Raw genomic sequence first — 21585 nt, 5'->3', positions numbered from 1 at the left:
AGTGTGACGATAGAATATTCTCTACTGAACTTCGTCACATGATTGAGAACAAAACTTCTGGCCGGGGGGAGGGTTGTTCTGTTGTGTTAACACACACACACACACACACACACACACACACACACACACACACACACACACACATCTATCTATCTATATATATATATATATATATATATATATATATATCTGTAGAAATATATTTTCTTATATTCCAATCTTTATTTAAGAAGCTCAATGTAATTACAGAGCAATGTAGTGAATAAATGACAAAAACTATGTTCAAAATTTATGATGTTGACAATCTTATAATTTATTCCTTTAATTCAGTTTACATTTACAATTCTCAGTATGTATAGATAAACAGATTAGCCTGAAGTACTTGTTAAAAGCATATTTTTTGCCAAGAGGTTTTGCCATTTTCCAACATACTACACCTGGTATTCTCATCCATCTCGTACTGGCAAGGCTTGATATTGCTTAACTTTGGTAATTTAACAAGAACAGATGTGTCAACATGATTATACTGTATTTTTATTTTGAGTATGTTTAAATATATTATTAAATATACTAACTGTTAAGTTTTGAGACATTGTGTTGAACAAAGATGGTGGTGTAGTTCAGATCAGTAACCAAGATGGCGGCGTAGTTTAGATCAGTAACCAAGATGGCGGCCAAGAATTAAATGCGGTCCGTGACGTAAATGGCAAACTGATTGAATCCAAAATTTGACAATTTTTATGATAATTTTGAAACGTTTTCATTGGTTGTTTAGCCCAGCCGTTGGTTATAAAAATGATTGGCGAATCCATTCGTCTTCTACCCCCATTAGGAGTCAAAAACATTTTACACTAACCAACAGTGTGTTACTGTTGTCGACCAAGGGAAGTGTTAATCAGGCATACGTATTGTTATAGTGTATGCAAAGTGAAACCTGGCCAGTAAAGGTTGAGGATATGTGTTGCATGGAGAGAAATAATATAAGAAGACATGTAATGTGCGTCTTAAAGACACACTTAGATCTGATGAACTCAGAGGAAAATTAAATCTGGACACTAGCAGATGTGTGCAGAACAGGGGACTTTGTTGGTTTGGTCACATTGAAAGAACAGATGAGTATGCTTGGGTTAGTAGATATAGAACAGTTGAGGTAGCAGGTTCAGTTCACAGGAGAAAGCTAATGAAAACATGGGAAGAAGTAGATAAAAGTGAACTTGTGGGAAGTAAGGATAAATAAAGACCTGGCCAGAGATAGGTTAGTTTGGAAGTCAATTTCTTAAAAGCTATAAAACATGCCAGCATGTAAAACGAACGTTAAACTGAATAAGATGATGATAATGATGATAATGATGATAGCCAAAACTGCCTGAAAGGTTCCATAAACAGGTGTTAAAATAATCAATGCATTAATTTTAAATACCTTCAACTTGTTATTAGCAATATAATCTAAGTATCAGATTTATCAAAGTGTAGCATCTGTTCTGAAATTTCTGATTTTTAATTTTTATTTTTATACAAGTGTTTTTAAATATTGTTATGTAACTTTACCAATGAAACATTGAAATAATTTTTTTAAAACTTTATTTTTATCTCTTTAAACTTTGACACAGGTGTATTTGGTGGATCCCCTTCGTTTGGATCCTCTGCTTCATTTGGTGGGGCACCTGCGTTTGGAAATAAATCTGCCTTTGGATTTGGTTCAAGTACTTTTGGTAGCAATGTTCCAGCATTCTCCAGTCCTTTTGGTGGTGCCCAGGCTAGCAGCGTTTTTGGACAAACAGCCACTTCTTCGCAGGCATCAAATTCTTCAGGGTTCGCAAAGTCAGTCGAAAAAAATTTTTCATTTTTTTGAATTCCACTTTTTCACTTTCTCTCTTTCTTTTTTTCTAACATTGCTTTTCTTCTTTAATTAACGCATCCAGAATTATTTTCATCATCACCTCTCACACAACAATTTTGATCCCCCCGAAACAATTTTAAAATTAATTTTTTTTTTTTTTTTTGTATTATTTGGATTCTTTGAACTACTCTTCTCCTCTTGAATGCTATTTTCACGTTTCAGTCGATGTAACTTCCAACCTTTTTCGGGTGTGTCTTGTTGACCTTCGGAACTTGCATAAAATTTTGAACGGAACCCTTTATTTAATCTACGGAGGTAACATGATCTCGTTTTGTCAGCCATGACTGGGTAGAAATCCTAAGTAATTTCTAGTGAGGACCCTTAGCACAGTGGATAGAGTATTTGGTAAAATTCAGTTGTAAAAGTTACACTCTTGTGGAGGTTGAAGGTTCAATCCTCAATGCGGGGTGACACCCAAAATACAATTAATTGTATTAATAAAAGGTCATTCTGCTTATTCCATTGTTATGTTTTATTGTTTCAGTTCATGTTTAATCATTACACCTCTGTATTGTTATTGCCTTCTATAAATTACCATTATATACACACTGAACAATGCTTCATGCAAACTACATTAACCTCGTAAAAATGTTGTTTATTCTTTACATGTAGCTGTGAATTAAGCTTTAAACAATGCAGCCACACTCCTACCTCCGTATGTGTTACATCTTCCACGAATACACCCTCCCCCCCTTTTTTTTTTTGATCGCTAACGACATGAAAAGTGATTAAAATGTTGCTGAATCTCATTTTAAAATGAATTGTTCCAAAATCGACAAAAACCGGTTTCTCGTAACGATGCCCGATTCTACGCATGCGTCAGATGACGTCATGACCTGACTTACTTTAAATAGTTGAAAAACCAAGTAAATTTCATCTCCGTCACTTTAGCGCAGTTGGTTAACGCGTTTGTTCATTATCTAAATGTTTTGGGTTCGAATCGTGGTGTGAGATGTTTTTTTTTTTTTTTCAATTTTTTAAATTTATATATTGAACCCTGTATTATTTAAGCCATTTTTCACATAACATTCGTTTTCCTGGTTTTTTCTTTTTTTTTTTTTTTTTACTTTGCTTATTCTTAGCGACACTCGGGTATCCACCGATTTTTAAAATTTTAATATCGAAACAGGCTCATTTAAGCCATTTTTCACGTGTTCGTTTTTCTGTTTTCAACGTTCGTTTGCCTTACGTTAGATTTTTTGTGTTTTTTTTTTTTTATGCTTTGATCCCCCCCGTTGTTTTCTTTTCTTCGCTTATAACAATGCTTACATCGTCGTCGTAACGCTCAACGACTTTCAAACATCTTTCACTAACTCATTCTGGCTGGCCGATTTTATTTTCAAACTTCGCTTCAGGACTTCGGGTTCGATCCCCCTCCCCTCCCCCAGTTTCTTTTTTATTTAACACCACACACACCTACAAACACACGGGCAATGCCGGGTACCTCTGCTAGTATATATATAAAAGGCAAAACGGCCGTGCACGTTTTTGTATGTCCAAGAAAGTCTTTTTTCGGGGGGGGGGGGGGGGGTTACTATTTTTTTTTAGAACTTTTTATATACTCCCTAGATTATAATATCTACGATTTGTGAACGGATGCGTCTCTACATTTATTTTGATTGATTTTTATAAAATTTCCTCTCTTCTGTCCTTTTGTGTGTTTGTTTGTCTTTTTCGTATAAATAAGGCGAAACTCTTTGAAGCAAAGCCGTCAGCAGCCTTTCGTGACGGGACATCTTGAAAGCAATTAGCTGTGATCAATGTTGGGAAAACCCTTTATATCAGACAATTGCTATTCATTTGGTGTTCCCCAACATCGTGGGGAAACAAATAAATAAAACACCAGAAAGCATAAAGCTTAACTGGCCTTCAGTCAATGTTCATTTCTGCGCCTGCCTGATTCTTAACTTATTTGTGCAAGTCAACTTTTTGATTGACATCGCTTAATTTGAATGCTTTTCACTTCCTGTGACATTATAGCATGGCGGTAAGATGTCAAGTTTTCTTTCACTTTCTTTTCTACCTTCGCGTCACGGGTTCATCACGAGTTCGAGCCTCCCTGCATACTAACACTTTTTTTATTTTGTACTCAACACACACCTCCAAACACCCGGGCAATGCCGGGTACCTCTGCTAGTCTGATAGAAAACAATGTGAGGAAACCATGTTATTTCCCTCAACCACAAGTTTGGTCCAAGGCCATGTAAAAAGGAACATATTTTTTTGCCTTGTGTCATAGCTAGAAGGCATTATTCTGAAGTCTTAAATATTTGCTTGTTAATATATATATATATATATATATATATATATATATATATATGAAATGTGTAGAAGGCGGTACAATGCAGAGGTAACGGAAAGACACAAGCTGAAGCAAGTGAGAAAGTTTTATTAATACAACTTACAAATACATGAAACTTTCTCACCGGCTTCAACTTGTGTCTTTCCGTTACCTCTGCATTGTACCGCCTTCTACACATTTCATTTAACTACATACTATACAGTGCTTCAAGCAAACTACATCCACCTCTTATAACTACTTCATTTACTCACACAAATTTAATATACGAAAGTATAGATTTATGCGTAAACTTTAAGTATTTACTTCAAAAGTGCTCAATACGTAGGTAGAGCTAGTTAGTAATTTATAAAATATATATGGCGATTAAGCTACACTGAATATTCTGCGCTTCATCCACTGTAGGATTCGTCAGACTTATGCGCAAATTTTGTGGTTGCTTCTTGTTTTTATATATGTTGAGGGTTTCTAGTTAGCCAATCAGCTTTCTAGTATCCACCGCGCCCCCTCCTATCAGCCAATGGGCATGCATTTTATCGAACAAAGGATCTTTTTTAGAACTAGGTTAGTGGTTTAAGGTAGATCTTTTCCCTCTTTTTTTTTTTTCTTGTATATGAATATACCTAGGTGTACACACACATATGCACACATACATATATGTGTGATCGTTTATGTATATTCATGTTTATTTAATTTATTTATTTGTTTGTTTTCTATTGTTATTGTTAGTTTTAAAGCTATTTTGTATCGCTATCCTAGAGTAAGTTTTATTTTGTGAACACAGTTGTTTGCTATTTCTCGTCTACAGTTTAATAGATTTTGAGGTTCTTTAAAGTACAGGATAGCAAATTTTTCATGGAGGCATAATTTACATGGGTTGTCTAAATGTCTGCACGTGGTAGCTTGTCTCATTATTTTCCATTCGACTACCGGCGAATGTCCACTTTCTTTGAGTTCCCAGTATTTATTCGCTAGTGTTGTTTTTATACGGTGTTTTTTATTTTTGAAGGTACCTTTGTGGTCATAGTATCGGGTTTTAAAATCTAAGGAAGTCATGCCTCTGTAATATTTCTTGTTATTCGGGTTTTCTTTCGCAAATATTGTTGCTTGATAAACCACTTTTTGTTAGACATTTATTTTGGACTGGGCAAATTGTGCTGTGTCTACAATTGCATTTATTTTGTTCGTTATTAGTATTATTATTTATGGTATGGTTGTTCTTGTCAGGGTTGGTTTGTTGTTATTATTATTATTATTATTATTATTTTTATTTCTGCTAGTGTTGGTTTTATTTCTGTCATGGTGTCTACTTTTTTTTATTGTTTATTTTGTTGTTGTTTACATTGTTTTCATTTAGTATTTTGTTATTATGTGCTTTAATTATCACCTCTAAATTTTCGCAACAACTGTAAGATAACTTCAAGGTATTTTTATTGAAGATTTTGTGTAAGGGGTTGTTTGCGGGAAAGTGTTTTTGAATAAGATCTAGAAATTTCTTGCCAAGTTTTGTTTTTAATCTTTGATTGTATCGGGCCGTATACCAAATTATAGTTCTTTTTCTTCTATTTTTAATTTTATTATAGCTGTTGGTGTTTTGTTGCTTATATTTGATATCGATATTTTTGTATCCACTATTTTTTAGGGCTGTTTCGTAGATATTGGTTGACCTGTTAAATGCATTTTCATCACTTGAGTCTACTTACGATCGAGTTAGGAATGTGTTTTATAATTGATGGTGGGTGGTTGGACTTAGGGTTTACGTAAATTGGAGTAGCGTTATCTTTTAAGTATGGTTCATATGTGTTTTTATCTAAGTTTAACGTGACGTCCAGGAAGTTTGTTATTTTTATGTTAGCTGATACGTCCGCTTTTAGGTCTAATTTTTTCATTTCTTTGTGTATGATTTTCTTAAAGTTTTCTCCCTTGACTTTGTTGGAGTTTTTTAATATAGCTAGTCCGTCATTTCTATATAGGCCGATATCCGTAGTATCGAATATGCTTGTGAGGGTATATAGAATGAATAATCCCACAAGATCTGATGCCTCTGCAGAGTCTCTGGCACCCATCGCCAAATCGAACAAATTTTTCATTTTAGTTTTTATCCATTGGTTATTGTTATTTATTAGAACTGATTTTCTACATTTTTTAATGATGTTGATTTCTTCTGAGGATATATCAGTGTATGCCTTGGCAAATTCTAGGGCAATGTTAAAAAGTTCTTCGGATATCGAGGGATAAAAGTCTATGATGTCAAACTGTATGAACGTACATTTATCTTTGTTTTCTATATTTTTAAACCAGGTGATTGCTTCGGTAGTATTTGCCCACTGGTTTAGTTCTAGGTCCTGTTTGATTTGTTTGTTTACTCTAGAAAGTATAGTTTTGCTAATTCTACCTATTTCTGGTTTAGTTGGGTTTATCAGGCGGGTGGTGGGATTATTATTAAAGTCCCATTTGTGGTCTTTAAGCAGAAGGTATGACTCTCTAGGTTTCAATTTGCCAACTTTATCGCTAATTTTTAGTTTATCGATAATTTGTTTACTTTCAGTATTTATTATATCTATGTAGTCGCATTCGTTTGTGTCTAGTTTTTTGTAGTTTTTTGTAATGTTTTCTGTGATTAGTTTGTTATATTCTTGCTTATCTATTTTGTAAAAGTTTCTGGTTTTATCTGCTTTTACAAAGATTTTATTAGAGTTGTCTATGTTTCTAACGATTTTGTGTAGTTTCCGTTGGAAATTGTTAGGTTGATTGTGGAATTCTAGGTTTTTAATTACGTTTAAAAGGTCATTTTCAAAGTTTATCAAAAGTCTACTGTTTTCGCATTTTTAAGGGTTTTAAAACCATAGGATTCTTTTTTGTTTACGTTTTCATTTTTAAGGAAGAAATTTGCTCGCCATCGCATTCGGCGTATTAGTTCATCTGTTTTTTGGATTAATTTAATAATATAGCTATGCTTGCTGGGTGTGGGGATGTTTTTTAGCGATGTTTCGAAATTAACTCTTTCCATATCTATTTTTAATGTGGTGAAATAAATTCTTTTGAGAGTGCTCGACTGTTTTAGGAGCTAAGTATAACTACTTCATTTACTCACACAAATTTAATATACGAAAGTATAGATTTATGCGTAAACTTTAAGTATTTACTTCAAAAGTGCTCAATACGTAGGTAGAGCTAGTTAGTAATTTATAAAATATATATGGCGATTAAGCTACACTGAATATTCTGCGTTTCATCCACTGTAGGATTCATCAGGCTTATGCGCGAAGTTTGTGGTTGCTTCTTGTTTTTATATATGTTGAGGATTTCTAGTTAGCCAATCAGCTTTCTAGTATCCACCGCGCCCTCTCCTATCAGCCAATGGGCATGCATTTTATCGAACAAAGGATCTGTTTTAGAACTAGGTTAGTGGTTTAAGGTAGATCTTTTCCCTCCTTTTTTTTTTTTTTATATATATATATGAATATACCTATGTGTACACACACACATGCACACATATATATATACATATATGTGTGATCGTTTGTGTATATTCATGTTTATTTAATTTATTTATTTGTTTGTTTTCTATTGTTATTGTTAGTTTTAAAGCTATTTTGTATCGCTATCCTAGAGTAAGTTTTATTTTGTGAACACAGTTGTTTGCTATTTCTCGTCTACAGTTTAATAGATTTTGAGGTTTTTTAAAGTACAGGATAGCAAATTTTTCATGGAGGCATAATTTACATGGGTTGTCTAAATGTCTGCACGTGGTAGCTTGTCTCATTATTTTCCATTCGACTACCGGCGAATGTCCTCTTTCTTTGAGTTCCCAGTATTTATTCGCAGTGTTTTTTTTTTATTCATTACAGTGGATGAAACGCAGAATATTCAGTGTAGCTTAATCGCCATATATATTTTATAAATTACTATATATATATATAGTATGAGCCTTACACTTGTGACGTAAAGAAAGAAAATAGGGGTTTTTTTTGACATAACAGAAACATTTCTATGAAAGTATATTAAAATGATAAAAGAATATAGATAGATTTCTATGAGTCGTTCTGTTTATTATAATTGATTATTTTTGAAAAAAAAAAAATATATATATATATATATATGTATATATAAAACTCAAATGATCTTGTAACGATGTATGTAACCAACTTTCCGGTTTACGACATCCGGTTGCGCATGCACACATGACCTGTTCACTGAAATATTAACGTTATTATTTCAAAATTATTATTTAACATGGGAAGAGTGGGGTTTAAAATAACTTGAACGTAATACAGAAATCAACGATGTAAAAAAAAAAATAAACAGATATATCAAAATTTGAATTTAACTATAATAAGTATTATGGTATCTATTCAGTGCCCATTTACCTATAAGTATGGCCAACCACTTATAATTCTGTAACTGTAAATTTTTTTTTTTTTCAAAAATAATCAATTATAATAAACAGAACGACTCATAGAAATCTATCTATATTCTTTTATCATTTTAATATACTTTCATAGAAATGTTTCTGTTATGTAAAAAAATAACCCTATTTTCTTTATGTCACAAGTGTCAGGCTCATACATGAATTCCATAGCTAATACAACATACTGACCCAACGGATCACGGATAGTCTAGTGTATATATATATAATATTTGTACGTTAAATACATTTAGCTCTCTAGTTGGAAATATAACATCTGATATATATTTATAACTCAATATAATTTAATATTAGACCAAACTTTTTCATTTGAATTCAAACTAAAATTTTAACTTTTCAACTTCAATATTTTTTATAAGATTTATTGTTGATTTATTTCTTTTTTTATTAGCGATTCTATTTAATTGTTACCTGTCTTTTTTTATGTCAAACCCCTTTCTTTTTTTTTTTGGATGTATTTTTTTGCTATTATTAATAATTTTTTATTAAATAACTTGAAAAATGTTGATTTTCTGTAAAACAAAACAACCAAACCAAACTCTATGAATAAATATTTAAAGATATAAAGAACTTTAAATATAAAAACTTTTTCCAAAATCACTGGATTACAGACATAACCCGAAAAACAAAGCAACCACTTCATCCAATTTCTTCAAATTTTTTTCACTCGTGTCGCAGTACATAGCAAATATTAAACCTAAAATGCATGTTTTTATTTTTTAGTTTTGCTCAAAGCAGCAGTCCAACTTTTGGTAGTTTAGCTCAGACATCGCCAGGTTTTGGACAGCAGCAGCAGCAGCAGCAGCAGCAACAGAACACCAACACAGCATTTGGTGGCAGTAGTTTTGGTTCATCCGTTCCTTCGTTTGGTTCCAACAGTGGAGGGGGAAGTGAGTGTGTTTGGGGTTTTTTTTTCTGGTTTTTTTTTTCTGGTTTTTTTTTTGTTCAATTAAATCATATGTCAAACGTTTCTGGAAATTTTGAATCTGCACAAATTCTATGAATTTATGTAATTGGATCACCTATCACTTCCCTGAGGGCTACAACACAGTCATCTTCAAATCCAATGTAAAACACTTGTCATAAACTGTCATCAACTATCATCCATTATTCTAAATCTTTTCATAATATTCTTTATCATTCAAATGACAATCTGTCCATTTTATCAACCCTTATCCTCAAGTGGCTTTTTGTCTTAATAAGTGGTGATTTATTTGATAAGTAAAAAAAATAAGACCACTGAAGAGAAGAATCTTTATAAAAAAAGATCAGAAACTTTCATTTTTACAGAAATTACTGGTTCTTGTCCAGAATACTCCTTATATTAAAAACGAAAATAAAGAAAAATCTGTATGATGTATGTACCCGTGATGAAACGAAAATGTCATATTCCAGAAATTGTATAAATAGATCAAATAATTTTATTTTTAAATAAGACAATCAAATTTTATGAGTAGCTGGTAAATGACTTTCTCAATCACCATTTTGAAAAAATTTTTAAGAAAGTAAAGGAGATAACTCAATAATTCATATTTACTAGATTTATGTTGTAATGCCTACAAATTCCCATTAATCACTTTAAAATGATTTTCTTTATAAAACTAAATCTACTTGATCAATTTACGTAATTTTTGGTGCCCGCTATTTTCCTTCTGTCATGGCTACATGCATTGTACAAATTTTTTGGTGCTTATGCACTTATGTTACCATGCTAATTTTTAAATAGTATTTGCAAGTTAAATTATACCATATCTTTTTTATTAAATTGTTAGGTGAAAGTACAGAATAATTACAAAACACCCTCCCCATGTTAAGAATGGCTTTCTAAATGCTAACGTTATTATTTCAACACGGTGACATAGGTCCATAAGTAACCATTTTTATTTATTTTTTTAATATGAGGGGAATTCTGGACAATAACAAAATTATTTTATTTAAATTTAATTCTGTACGTTTGTTTGCCTTTTCATAGTGGTCATAGCGTGGGTTTTGTGATACTGCAACTGCTATTGATGACAAATATCTTGACATGTGACCTCTTTGACAAATTAGTACCTTTGATAAACCTGTACCTCTAATAGTAGCATGAGTATTAGACATTGCTTGAGGTTATGACAACAAGATAAAAGAATTAAAAAGTGTAACGTTTTCTTGTTCTTAGTATGTGTAACGTTTATTTAAAAAATATCTCGTTCTTAGTGTGTGTAACATGTTTATTTTAAAAATTTCTCATTCTTAGTATGTGTAACATGTTTATTTTAAAAATTTCTCATTCTTAGTATGTGTAACATGTTTATTTTAAAAATTTCTCATTCTTAGTATTTGTAACATGTTTATTTTAAAAATTTCTCGTTCTTAGTGTGTGTAACATGTTTATTTTAAAAATTTCTCATTCTTAGTATGTGTAACATGTTTATTTTATAAATTTCTTGTTCTTAGTGTGTGTAACATGTTAATTTTAAAAATTTCTCGTTCTTAGTGTGTGTAACATGTTTATTTTAAAAATTTCTCATTCTTAGTGTGTAACATGTTTATTTTTTAAATTTCTCATTCTTAGTGTGTGTAACGTTTGTTTTAAGAATTTCTTGTTCTTAGTGTGTGTGTAACATCTTTATTTTAAAAATTTCTTCCTCTCAGTGCGTGTAACACGTTAATTTTAAAAATTTCTCCTTCTTAGTGTGTGTAACATGTTTATTTTACAAATTTCTCGTTCTCAGTGTGTAACATGTTTATTTTTTAAATTCCTCATTATTAGTTTGTGTAACATGTTTATTTTAAAGTCTGGCTCTTGTTCAGAATTCTGCCTATATTAAAAGTAAAGAAAAGTGTGTATTATGTACATAGCTATGATGAAACAAAAATATCATCTTCCAAAAATCACTAAATTTTATAAAGTAGTTTTATTTCTATAAAAAAAATCATTTTTAAGTGATTAATCATAATTCATAGACATTACAGCATAAATCTTTCAGGTTTAAATTATTGAGTTATCTCTCTTTTTTTTTTTTTAAATTGTTTTCAAAATGGCAAACTAGAAGGCTGCTCTTCAGTTACTCATAAAAATTTATTTTCTTATTTAAAAAAAAACAAACTATTTGATCAATTTATATGATTTTTGGAATATGACATTTTCATTTTGTCACGGGCACGTACATCATACAAATTTTTCTTTTTGTTTTCAATTTTGGCAATTCTAGACAAGAACCAATTTTTTTTTTTTTAATACTATGAATAATGAAACTGTTTTCAAAATTATTGACAAAATTAAAAAAAAAATTAAAATAATAATTTCTTATTTTTAATTTTTATAATTCATCATTTTTCAGGTTTTGGCTCTGGATCGGCATTTGGGTGAGTAATAAAAATATATATATATATATATATATATATATATATATATATATATAACAAAGAAACTTAACTGATGACTTATCAAAAATTACATCATTTATTTCAAATGGGAAAAAGTTGGGGGGTGCAATGGAAGTTAATTCCTGCATCCATGGAGTTTTGAAAATTTATACTTTTCTCATCAAAGGAAGTAGTGTAAAACATAACGTCATCAGTTAATTTTCTTTGTTTATTAATGCTCTATCTAGAATGTTGAGCATCTCTTTCAAAATAGGATTTATTTGATAATACTTTTCAAATTCCTCTCTTATTCTAATTTATATATATATATATATATATACTAGTGGGAATGCTGGCATTTCCCAGATGTTTGAAAAAAAAAAAAAAAAATGTTTTGGGGTGGAGGTAGGCCCAACCCGAATCCTTGAGGCAAAAGCGAAAAATAAAGCGTGATGACTTACCTCGACGCTACGAAGTTAGGGGAATGAGAATGGATGAAATTTAATAATTAAAAAGTGAATTGACAGATGCGTAAATTTAATGAGGTCAAACATCAATCCCGCAGTTAAGTTTGGCTGCAAGGCAGTCGTTTTGGTTTTGTTTCCCCAGGATGTTGGGGGGGGGGGGACAGCTCCCCATAAAAAGGGCTGTGTCCAAATGAATAGCAATTGTCTGATGTAAGAGGTTTCTCCCACATTGATCAAACCTTATTGCTTTCTGGACATCTCGGCATGTAAAGCCAAAAACAGAAATTCTTTTTCACAGTTTCGCTTTTTTATACGGAAAAGTCAAAGAATCACGCGTAGCCTAAAAATATTGCGAAAATAGTGTGTAAAAATCGCCCAAATTAAAAATACACACAACCGCGTTTCATAAATCAGAGATATTATAATCTACGTAGCATATAAAAAGTTCTAAGAAACAGTGCCCTCATCCGAGCGCCCCCCCCTCTCCAAGCCTTTGCCGGACATACACAAAAATGCACACACACACTAACGCACATTTTGCCTTTTATATATATACTAGCGGGGTACCCGGCGTTGCCTGGGTGTTTCGAGGTATGTGGTTTTGGGTAAATCAAAACACCCGGGTGTTTGTGTCAAGAGGGGGGGGGGTAAAATAAAAAAAAAAGTTTTGGTAGATAAGTATGAAGGATCAAACCCGAACCCTTGAGTCGAAATTGGAAATTAAAGTGTGAAAAAAAATATGCGACATTAACCACTGGGCCACCACGAAATAGTAACGGAAGCATGTTTGAATTTATTTAAATATTAAAAGTTGGCAGGTGCCCATTTTTAATGAGGTCAACTTTGACTGCAGGACAGTATTTTATTTACTGCGGGGGTAGGATTTTTTTTTTTTTTTTTGTTTCCCCAAGATATGGGGGAAACCAGCTCCCCATAAAAAGGGGATTGTCCAAATTGAATAGCAATTGTCTGATATAAAGAGAAACTCCACATTGATCAAAGCTGATTGCTTTCGGACGTTTCCGGAAAAATGCTGCCAGAATTAGTTTCACTTTTATTATATGAAAAACGGCGATCGAAAAATCTTGAATATTTATCTTTTCAAAGTCGAGCAAATTAAATAGACAGATGACCCGCATTGTTAACTCTTAGATATTATCATTTAGACATGATATAAAAAGTTTTAAGAAGGAAGGAGCCGACCGAGAAGTCCAACGAAAAAAGCTTTTTACAGACATACACAAAAAGTGAACATACATAATACATGATGATTGCAACGTCTTGTCAGACGAGTGCCACTCCCTCAGACATTTAAAATACATGAGTTCAAATGCCTGAGGGAGTATCTATACAAATATGATGTTACAGAGTCTTAGCTTTGTACGACAGCTAAGTTTCTCTCTCGGTTCAAAATGTTGAGATCCAGCAACAAGCAAGAGCAAGATAGCCAGCAACAAATTAAACTGCAGACCAGCTTAATGCGGGTAATGGTCTTCCGCTTTATGGTTTTTTAAATCAGAGATTTGCTTCTCCTAGAAAGGTTGCCTTCACCACGGCTTATGGGAGCCCTCTCCACCCCAATACACATATACACACGCACAAATATACACGGTGCTAGTTGGCCGTTGACTCAGAAAAAGAGTTCATTCGCCCTTTACATACATGCATACACACATTTTTGCTTTTATATATATATATATATATACTAGCGGGGGGGGGGGGTACCCGGCATTGCCCAGGTGTTTGTAAATCAAAACTGGGGGTGGGAGGGTTTTAAAATAAAAAACAAAAAAAGTTTTGGTAGGTGAGTATGAGGATCGAACCCTTGAGGTGAAGTTGGAAATTAAAGTGTGAAAAAAAAGCGTGCAACATTAACCATTGGCCCACCGCGAGATACTAACGGAAAAACGTTTGAATTTCTTGAATTACTTAGATTTGACAGGTGCACGTTTTAAGGACTTAATGAGGTCAACTTTGACATGCGGGATAGTATTTCATTTACTGCGGGAACGCTTTTTTTATTTTTATTTTCCCAAGATGTTGGTGGGGTCCAAATTGAATAGCAATTGTTTGATATAAGGAAAATATTTCCATATTGATCGAAGCTGAATGCTTTCGGACATTTCCGCCGATAGGTGGAAAATACCGCCAGAATTAGTGTCGCTTTTATTATAGGAAAAAGACTAATCCACATGTGGCGAGCAACAAATGTTGAATATTTATCTTCCCGAAGTCGAGCAAATTAAATAGACAGGCGAGCTCCGTTGTTAACTCGAAGATATTATGATTTATATGTGATATAAAAAGTTTTAAGAAGTTGCGAACCAACCAACTGCTTCTTTGAAAAAAGCCTTTCTTGGACATACACAAAAAGCGAACATACATACGCACATTTTCGGTTTTATATTTATAGACTAGCGGGGTTACCCGGCGTTGCCCGGGTTTTTAGAGGCGTTTGGGTGGGGGGAGGGTTTAAAAAAAAAAAAAAACAATGGTCCGGCGGTGCCCGGGTGTTTGAAAAATCAAAAAAAGTTGGGGGGGAGGGGGTTGAACTCAAATACTTGAAGTGAAAGCGAAAAAAAAAAAAAATATGAATAAACTAAAAAGTGAATTAGGTCAAATATCAATCCCGCAGTCAAATTTGTTTCAGTTTAGTTTCCCAAGATGTTGGGTCCCAAGATGTTGGGTTGACAAAAACCTCCCCATGAAAAATGGGGATGTCCATATGAAAGCAATTGTCTGATATAAGGTTTCCAACCGCATTGATCAAAAGCTGATTGCTTTCTGGACATTCCAGCGCGAAGGCCGAGAACACGCAACGTTTGAATTTAGTTTCACTTTATACTAAAAAGCAGGACAAACAGGCGACACAGTGAAATAGCGCGATTTTTATAAAAGTCGATGTAAATAAATCTAGATGCGACGCGCGTACCCAAATCCTAGATATTATTATCTAGGGGGCATATAAACACTTCTAAGCTATCGTAAGCCCCCCCCCCCCCCCCCCGAGAATTGCAGCGAAAAAAGCCTTTGCGAAACATATAAAAATGCGTGCGCTGCATTTGCCTTTTTTATATATATATATATATATATATATATATATATATATATATATATATATATATATATACTAGCAGGGAGACCCAACGTTGTCTGGGATTGAATGAGGATCAACAAATGTTCCACCCTTCCTTACTTTTATTGTCATTTAATCGGTGAAATCGGCCATTTTCAATTGATTGATTGCCTGCTCTAGTTGGGAGCCTATCTCTGTACTGGGAGGAACCTCCACATGCCTCCCAACAGTGACTTACTCCACAATACTTTGTAATCTACATTGCATTGTATAAAAACTTATGTTGATTTTATAAAATTATCTTTAAATAATGGCTTGACTTAAAGTTTAACTGCAAAAGTAAAGCATCATGGTTCAACTGTGTTCTAATCAGAAAGATTCATTCAAATGCGCCTCTGTCTTATTAAAGAACCAGCTGTTGATTTTATAAAATTATTTTTACATAATTACTTGAATACGGTTAAAAGTACAAAAGTAAAGTATTATGGTTCAGTTGTGTTCTAAAAGAAATATTCAGTTAAACGTGCCCCTGTCTTATAAAACATTCTACACTTGATTTTATAGGCTGGGCCTTTTTGCTTATGTGGTTATAAAACTTTTCAAGTGCACTTGTGATCTTAGGCGGTATATTACTATTAACTTTGGTCATAATTGGACTTTCTTTCTTTAATTGGATTGTTTCGAATATCGATTTTCAATACTTATCAGATGCATTCTGATACAAGACCTATGTAAGAACACTGCCAGATACATAAAATATATTTGTGTGAAATTTCATAAAAATTGTCCCGCCCATTCTATAATTCATAAGAAACTCACTCACATGCACACACAAGGTTCCTTTTATATAGTAGTATGTATGTATATATATATATATATATTATATAGTAGTATGTGTATATATATATATATATATATATGATACATTTATATAGTAGTATGTATGTATATATATATGATACATTTATATAGTAGTATGTATGTATGTATATATATATGATACATTTATATAGTAGTATGTATGTATATATATATGATACATTTATATAGTAGTATGTATGTATATATATATATATATGATACATTTTATTGAAGATCCTACTAGTAGCTCCAAAATGTATAAGAACTGTTATGTTATGGTTAATATATGTAATGTGAAATATATAAAAAACAGTGTTGGTGTAAAAATATCACCTGTTTAACAACGTTGTTAACAGCTATTGGTTCTGAGAATACACTGCCTAAGGAAGTTAAAGCATTTTGATAAATTTTTTGTTTTTACCCTAAACAAGGCTTATTGTCACTTGGACATAAGGGGCTACTATTTGGAATCATGTCTAGCAGAGAACTGTGGGGAGTTGAGCAGCAAAATGTTTGTTCACATTACATTTAAACTTCTGCATATTAGTACAGTTAGAGAAGCAGGAAACAGGAAGGGAATTCCAAAGCCTAGCAGTCTAAAGGAAGAAACTATTAGAGTAGAAGGCTTTTAGGCATCTATGAATTTCTACAGTGAATGGGTGGGATTTTGCTTCTTGTCAGGTTGAGGGGGAACAAATGCTATGAATTTGTCACCACTTTTCATTAAAATTCTTCTAAAAAAGTACAGGGATGCAACATTGCAACAATGATTGATTTGAGATCAGAGTTGTTATCCAGTCCTGAGTTCCACGGACATTCATTCGTATTTCAGATGTAAGACAGTGGATGCTTGCAGCAATCTTATCATCCTCAAAACAGAGAACCACAATGGGTGCCTTCTTGATATTCATTCCCTTAATTGTATTATGAATCTCAGAGAAGGTGGGGTGGTCCATCATCATATTGCTGACAGCCTTCTGTGACATGCTGTTGATGATGTCATCACAGATGGATTGTAGAATAGATCTGTGAAACGCTTAGTAAACGATTCATATCTGTGGAACTTTGTGGAGGAGGGATCCACCTTTGTTCCTGAATGATACCATAGATGAGACTTGATGCGCGGACCTGCCCAATCAAGTGGTACATATAGTTTTGTACTCGTACAGAATACGGATCATAATATATTTTAGATAGGCGTTTCAAATTAAATTCAATTTTTTACAGTATCTTCTGTTTTATTAAATTGTTAGAATGCACAGAATAGTTTAAAAAAAAAAAAAAAGCCTCCCACCTCCCTATGTTAAGAATGGGCTTCTCTAAATAACAATGTTATTATTTCAGCACAACTCGTATTCTGCATTAGTAGCTTTAGTTTTTACATTTTTAATTCTTTTTTTTATTATTACATTTTCACCACAAACAAGGCACATTACCATTTTGTTGTAGGGGGCTACTATCAGGGACATAAACATCAGGGATACTGTGTAGGGAGTTGGGCAGCAAGATGTCGGTTCACGTTACACTTGAACTTCTGCATGTCAGTACAGTTGGGGAAGCAGGAACCCGGAAGGGCATTCCAAAGTCTAGCTGTTCTGGGGAAGAAACTACTGGAGTAGAAGGCTCTCTTACATCTAGGGATCTCTACTGTGAAGGGGTGGGATTTAGTTGCTTGTCGGGTTTGTCGGGGGTATTTACGTTGAGGGGGCACAAGTGCTTGCAGTTCGTCAGAGCATTCACCATTAAAGTACTTGTAGAACAGGCAGAGGGATTCATTCTTTGAGAAATATTCAACCTTCACTGGTTCTTCATTCTTTGTACTGTATAGAGTGACGCTTTTCGGTTAGTAAAAGCTGACTGTAGAGATTCACGGGCGCTCTCAAGCGTGTAGTTGTACTCAGGCCTCATAAGATCCCTTTTTCCACCACAAATAAAATAAAATAATACATGTGAAATAAACGGTGTTTATTTACACAAAAATAATAAGTAAAAATAAAATGAATCCCTTTTTTTTATCGAAAGGGTGCGTCTGGATAGGCAGTTCTTGCGAAAGTTATTGAGACTGTTCATTGTTTTGACAAGAAAAAGCAGAGAGTATCCTTTGTTTTCTCAGTGAGAAAACAGGCTTAATTTTTGTGTGTGCGAGAAGAAATAAAGAAGATAAATGTCTTTGCGTGCAGCTGAATATTAGCATTATTCGCTCTGTGTGTGCGTACGTGTGGATAAGCGCTTTTCTTTGTGCGTATGTATAATCGTGTATTGTTATGCTGCCAGAAAAATACATAGCAAGAGAGTCGTTGACGTGATTGAGAAGTGAGCGAAGAGTGAGGAATGCAGAGTATGGATCATCGAGTGATATAGAATGAGTGAGTGAATTCGTTTAAGTATTTGTTGATCAGCTCCCAGGCGATGTGAGGAAAAAGGTTTTGAAAATTAAATTTTTCTCTGAGTGTTGATTGGCCGAGAAGTGAACTCTTTTGTCACATGGTATGCTTTCAACGTTGTTCCCCACAGAATTTGCGTGGGCGTATTTTAAAAAAAATCTTTGCGCCTCTGAAATTTATCTTTTTTTGTTTGCGCGCGTAATTGGGGTTTTATTTATTTATTTGTTATTTTTAGAAGTGAATGCATTTTTATATTTTTTTATTTTTAGGTGTGTTTAAGCACACAAGTGTAAAAAATAATTCTGTATTGACAGTAAAAATGTTTTTATTAAATATTATGACATGAGGAGTCATTTCAAGTTAAAAATTATTTTATTTTAAGTGAAGAAAATCACATTTTAAATGTGTCCAAAGTCAATGAATCAACGTTCAAGATGGCTGTCAATTATGAAACCTTGAACTTCATGAAAAGCCTTGACCTTGCTAACCGAAAAACATGAAACGTTAAAAGCCAACTAGAGATTCATGGTCGTTTTCAAGCATGCTGAAATATCACTGGTGCAGCTTGTTTTACTCTTTGTGATTATTGATCTGCAAGTTTTTCCAGTTAAGTCTTTATTATTTACAAAAACAAAAAAAGTTCAGTTTAAATCAGAACATTCCAGAACTAGAAAAATCATTTTTTGTTACTGGTTAAGAATGCATCTTTTTGGTAAACTATTTCGATATTTTATCATGTCAGGACTCCATTTCTCTTCACTGCTTTCTATCTGATAATCCATCTTCAAATTTTGTGAAAGAGCCGAGAAAAACATTTATTTTCATACAAAGCAGGGTCATGAAAATACCTGACTTTGTACCCAAGTGTGGGGTTATACTACTCGGCGTAATGCGCCCATAGATCTTGTTAGATCATCCATTTAGGAGATAGAAACTCTGGCGTAAAACCTGCATTACATATCTATTATAATAAAGCCATATTCTTGTCTGTTTGTTTACGTACATCGTATATGACATCATAACAGATGATGAATATATGTGTATTCAATTATATGGCATTATACATGATGACGTCACATGTAACGTCATAGCAAAAAAAGACAGTTTAAAAATGAAGGAGGAGTGCAAGAATGAAAATAAAGATTCCCGAGCAATGCCGATTAGATTATTTAGCAATATATAATGGTTGTACAGTTTTAGTTTCTTAGATGCAAATCAATTGAAACTTGTTTATTAAAGAATGCTTGATGAATATGTTTATAATTTGTTTATTCATACAAACATTAGTAACTACATATGTGCATACATGTTCCTGTACTAATCTCTAATTAGAGATTCTATGTCATCAGGTTATATATATATTAGTGGTGGGACGATTCCAAAATTTTTACCGATTCTGATCCAATTACCGATTCCGTTCTGAATTTCTGATTCGATTCCTGATTCCGATTCTTTTAATATTTATAAATATTTAATTAGAGATTTGTTTTTTTTTTGTGTTTTGTTTTGTTATTTTTGTAAATTTTCAAATTATTGCATAAATCTCTGGGTAATTTCCAGGTATATTTTTTTCTCAAAGGTTTTTCTTGTAATGTATTGCAAATTGAAAGACAACAAAATGTGATCAGGTTATATATATATATATATATATATATATATATATATATATATATATATATATATATATATACACACATACACTTACTATTATGTAAAAGTCACTTTGTGTGTGTGTGAGTTCCTTCCTCATAGGTTCCAAAATGGCTGAGCCTATCTTTTGCAAATTTCACACAAAGGTCATTTATACGTCTGGCAGTTTTTGTAGATATGTTTTGTACAGAAGTATCGAATATCGAAAAAAATCCGATCTTAAAAATAGTCTTTTTTCTCTTATAGATAAAAAAGAACTTTTACATTCATGGAATTTTCACATTCGGGGAATAGTTCACGTTACATATCAGCTGACGTGATATTGTAAACGAACACAGACGCAATTTTATGAACAACATTATCATTATTATTTTTTTTGTGAATTAGTCCACTGGTTCAATTATTCCTCGTAAAATATAATAATCAATAGAAGATTGATTCTATAATAATACATACGCAATCTGCATAAATGAAAATATCATGTTCAAGCATATTGTACGACCGGGCAGCCAGCTAGTATATGTATATGATTGTTTCGGTCCTTATTTATTCTAATCTTTAATCATAAAAAAAACAAAAAAAACATTTTAATCCTTATTTGGACAAATAAAAAGACTAAATGCATTTTTTTTATTTTTCTTTTTCCAGACAATCTGCTTCTTTCACTGGTTACAGATCTTAACAGAACCAAACCAAATGCTGCAACAGACAGGATATTATCAAAGCTGTTGTGTACATAACAAGATGATGATAATGATGATGAATTCCAAACCGTTCATTATTTTAAACAATTGTTTTGGAATTTTAATATTAAAGTTAATATTTTGTTCGTTTTTTGTTCCATGTCCTTATTCTGGAGAATTCAGATCCTTGCAGATCTATCACAAGCATTTATGCAGTAAAACAGTTGGGAAATTTTCCATTGAAGACAATTTGCCTGCCAACCATACGATGGATGTGTCATGTGAGTCTTAAAGTTTTTAGCTGATGATCTCATAGGAAGATAAAATCTGGACAGTATAGTGATATGTGCAGTACAGAAGACTTCATTGGTTTGGTCACATTGAAAGAATGAATGATAGTTATAGAGGTAGTAGATGAATTTAAGAGAGAAAAAACAATCTAGCTGTGAATAGAGTAGTTTCAAAGTCAGTGGATAGAGATGTTG

At 32.7% G+C, this 21585-nt stretch overlaps 1 protein-coding gene across 3 annotated transcripts in view; it reads left to right on the top strand.

The window, feature by feature from the left end:
• The window catches only part of LOC145247439 (uncharacterized), a 195664-nt gene extending 174418 nt beyond the window's left edge, over window positions 1-21246 (top strand). For all 3 annotated transcript variants that reach the window (XM_080109206.1, XM_080109205.1, XM_080109204.1), the window contains 4 exons: window positions 1611-1821; window positions 9352-9518; window positions 11955-11979; window positions 21066-21246. In XM_080109206.1, coding sequence (XP_079965332.1) covers window positions 1611-1821; window positions 9352-9518; window positions 11955-11979; window positions 21066-21099 — 437 coding nt within the window. In that variant the 3' untranslated portion in view covers window positions 21100-21246. The remainder of the gene's footprint in view (window positions 1-1610; window positions 1822-9351; window positions 9519-11954; window positions 11980-21065) is intronic.
• Window positions 21247-21585: the final 339 nt, after the last annotated feature.

The sequence above is a fragment of the Euprymna scolopes genome, chromosome 25 (genome assembly GCF_053919585.1).
Source record: "Euprymna scolopes isolate OS-2025 chromosome 25, ASM5391958v1, whole genome shotgun sequence".
NCBI classification, from domain to species: domain Eukaryota; kingdom Metazoa; phylum Mollusca; class Cephalopoda; order Sepiida; family Sepiolidae; genus Euprymna; species Euprymna scolopes.
The sequence above is the reverse complement of the archived record's forward strand: the minus strand, read 5'-3'. Positions and strand labels throughout refer to the sequence as shown.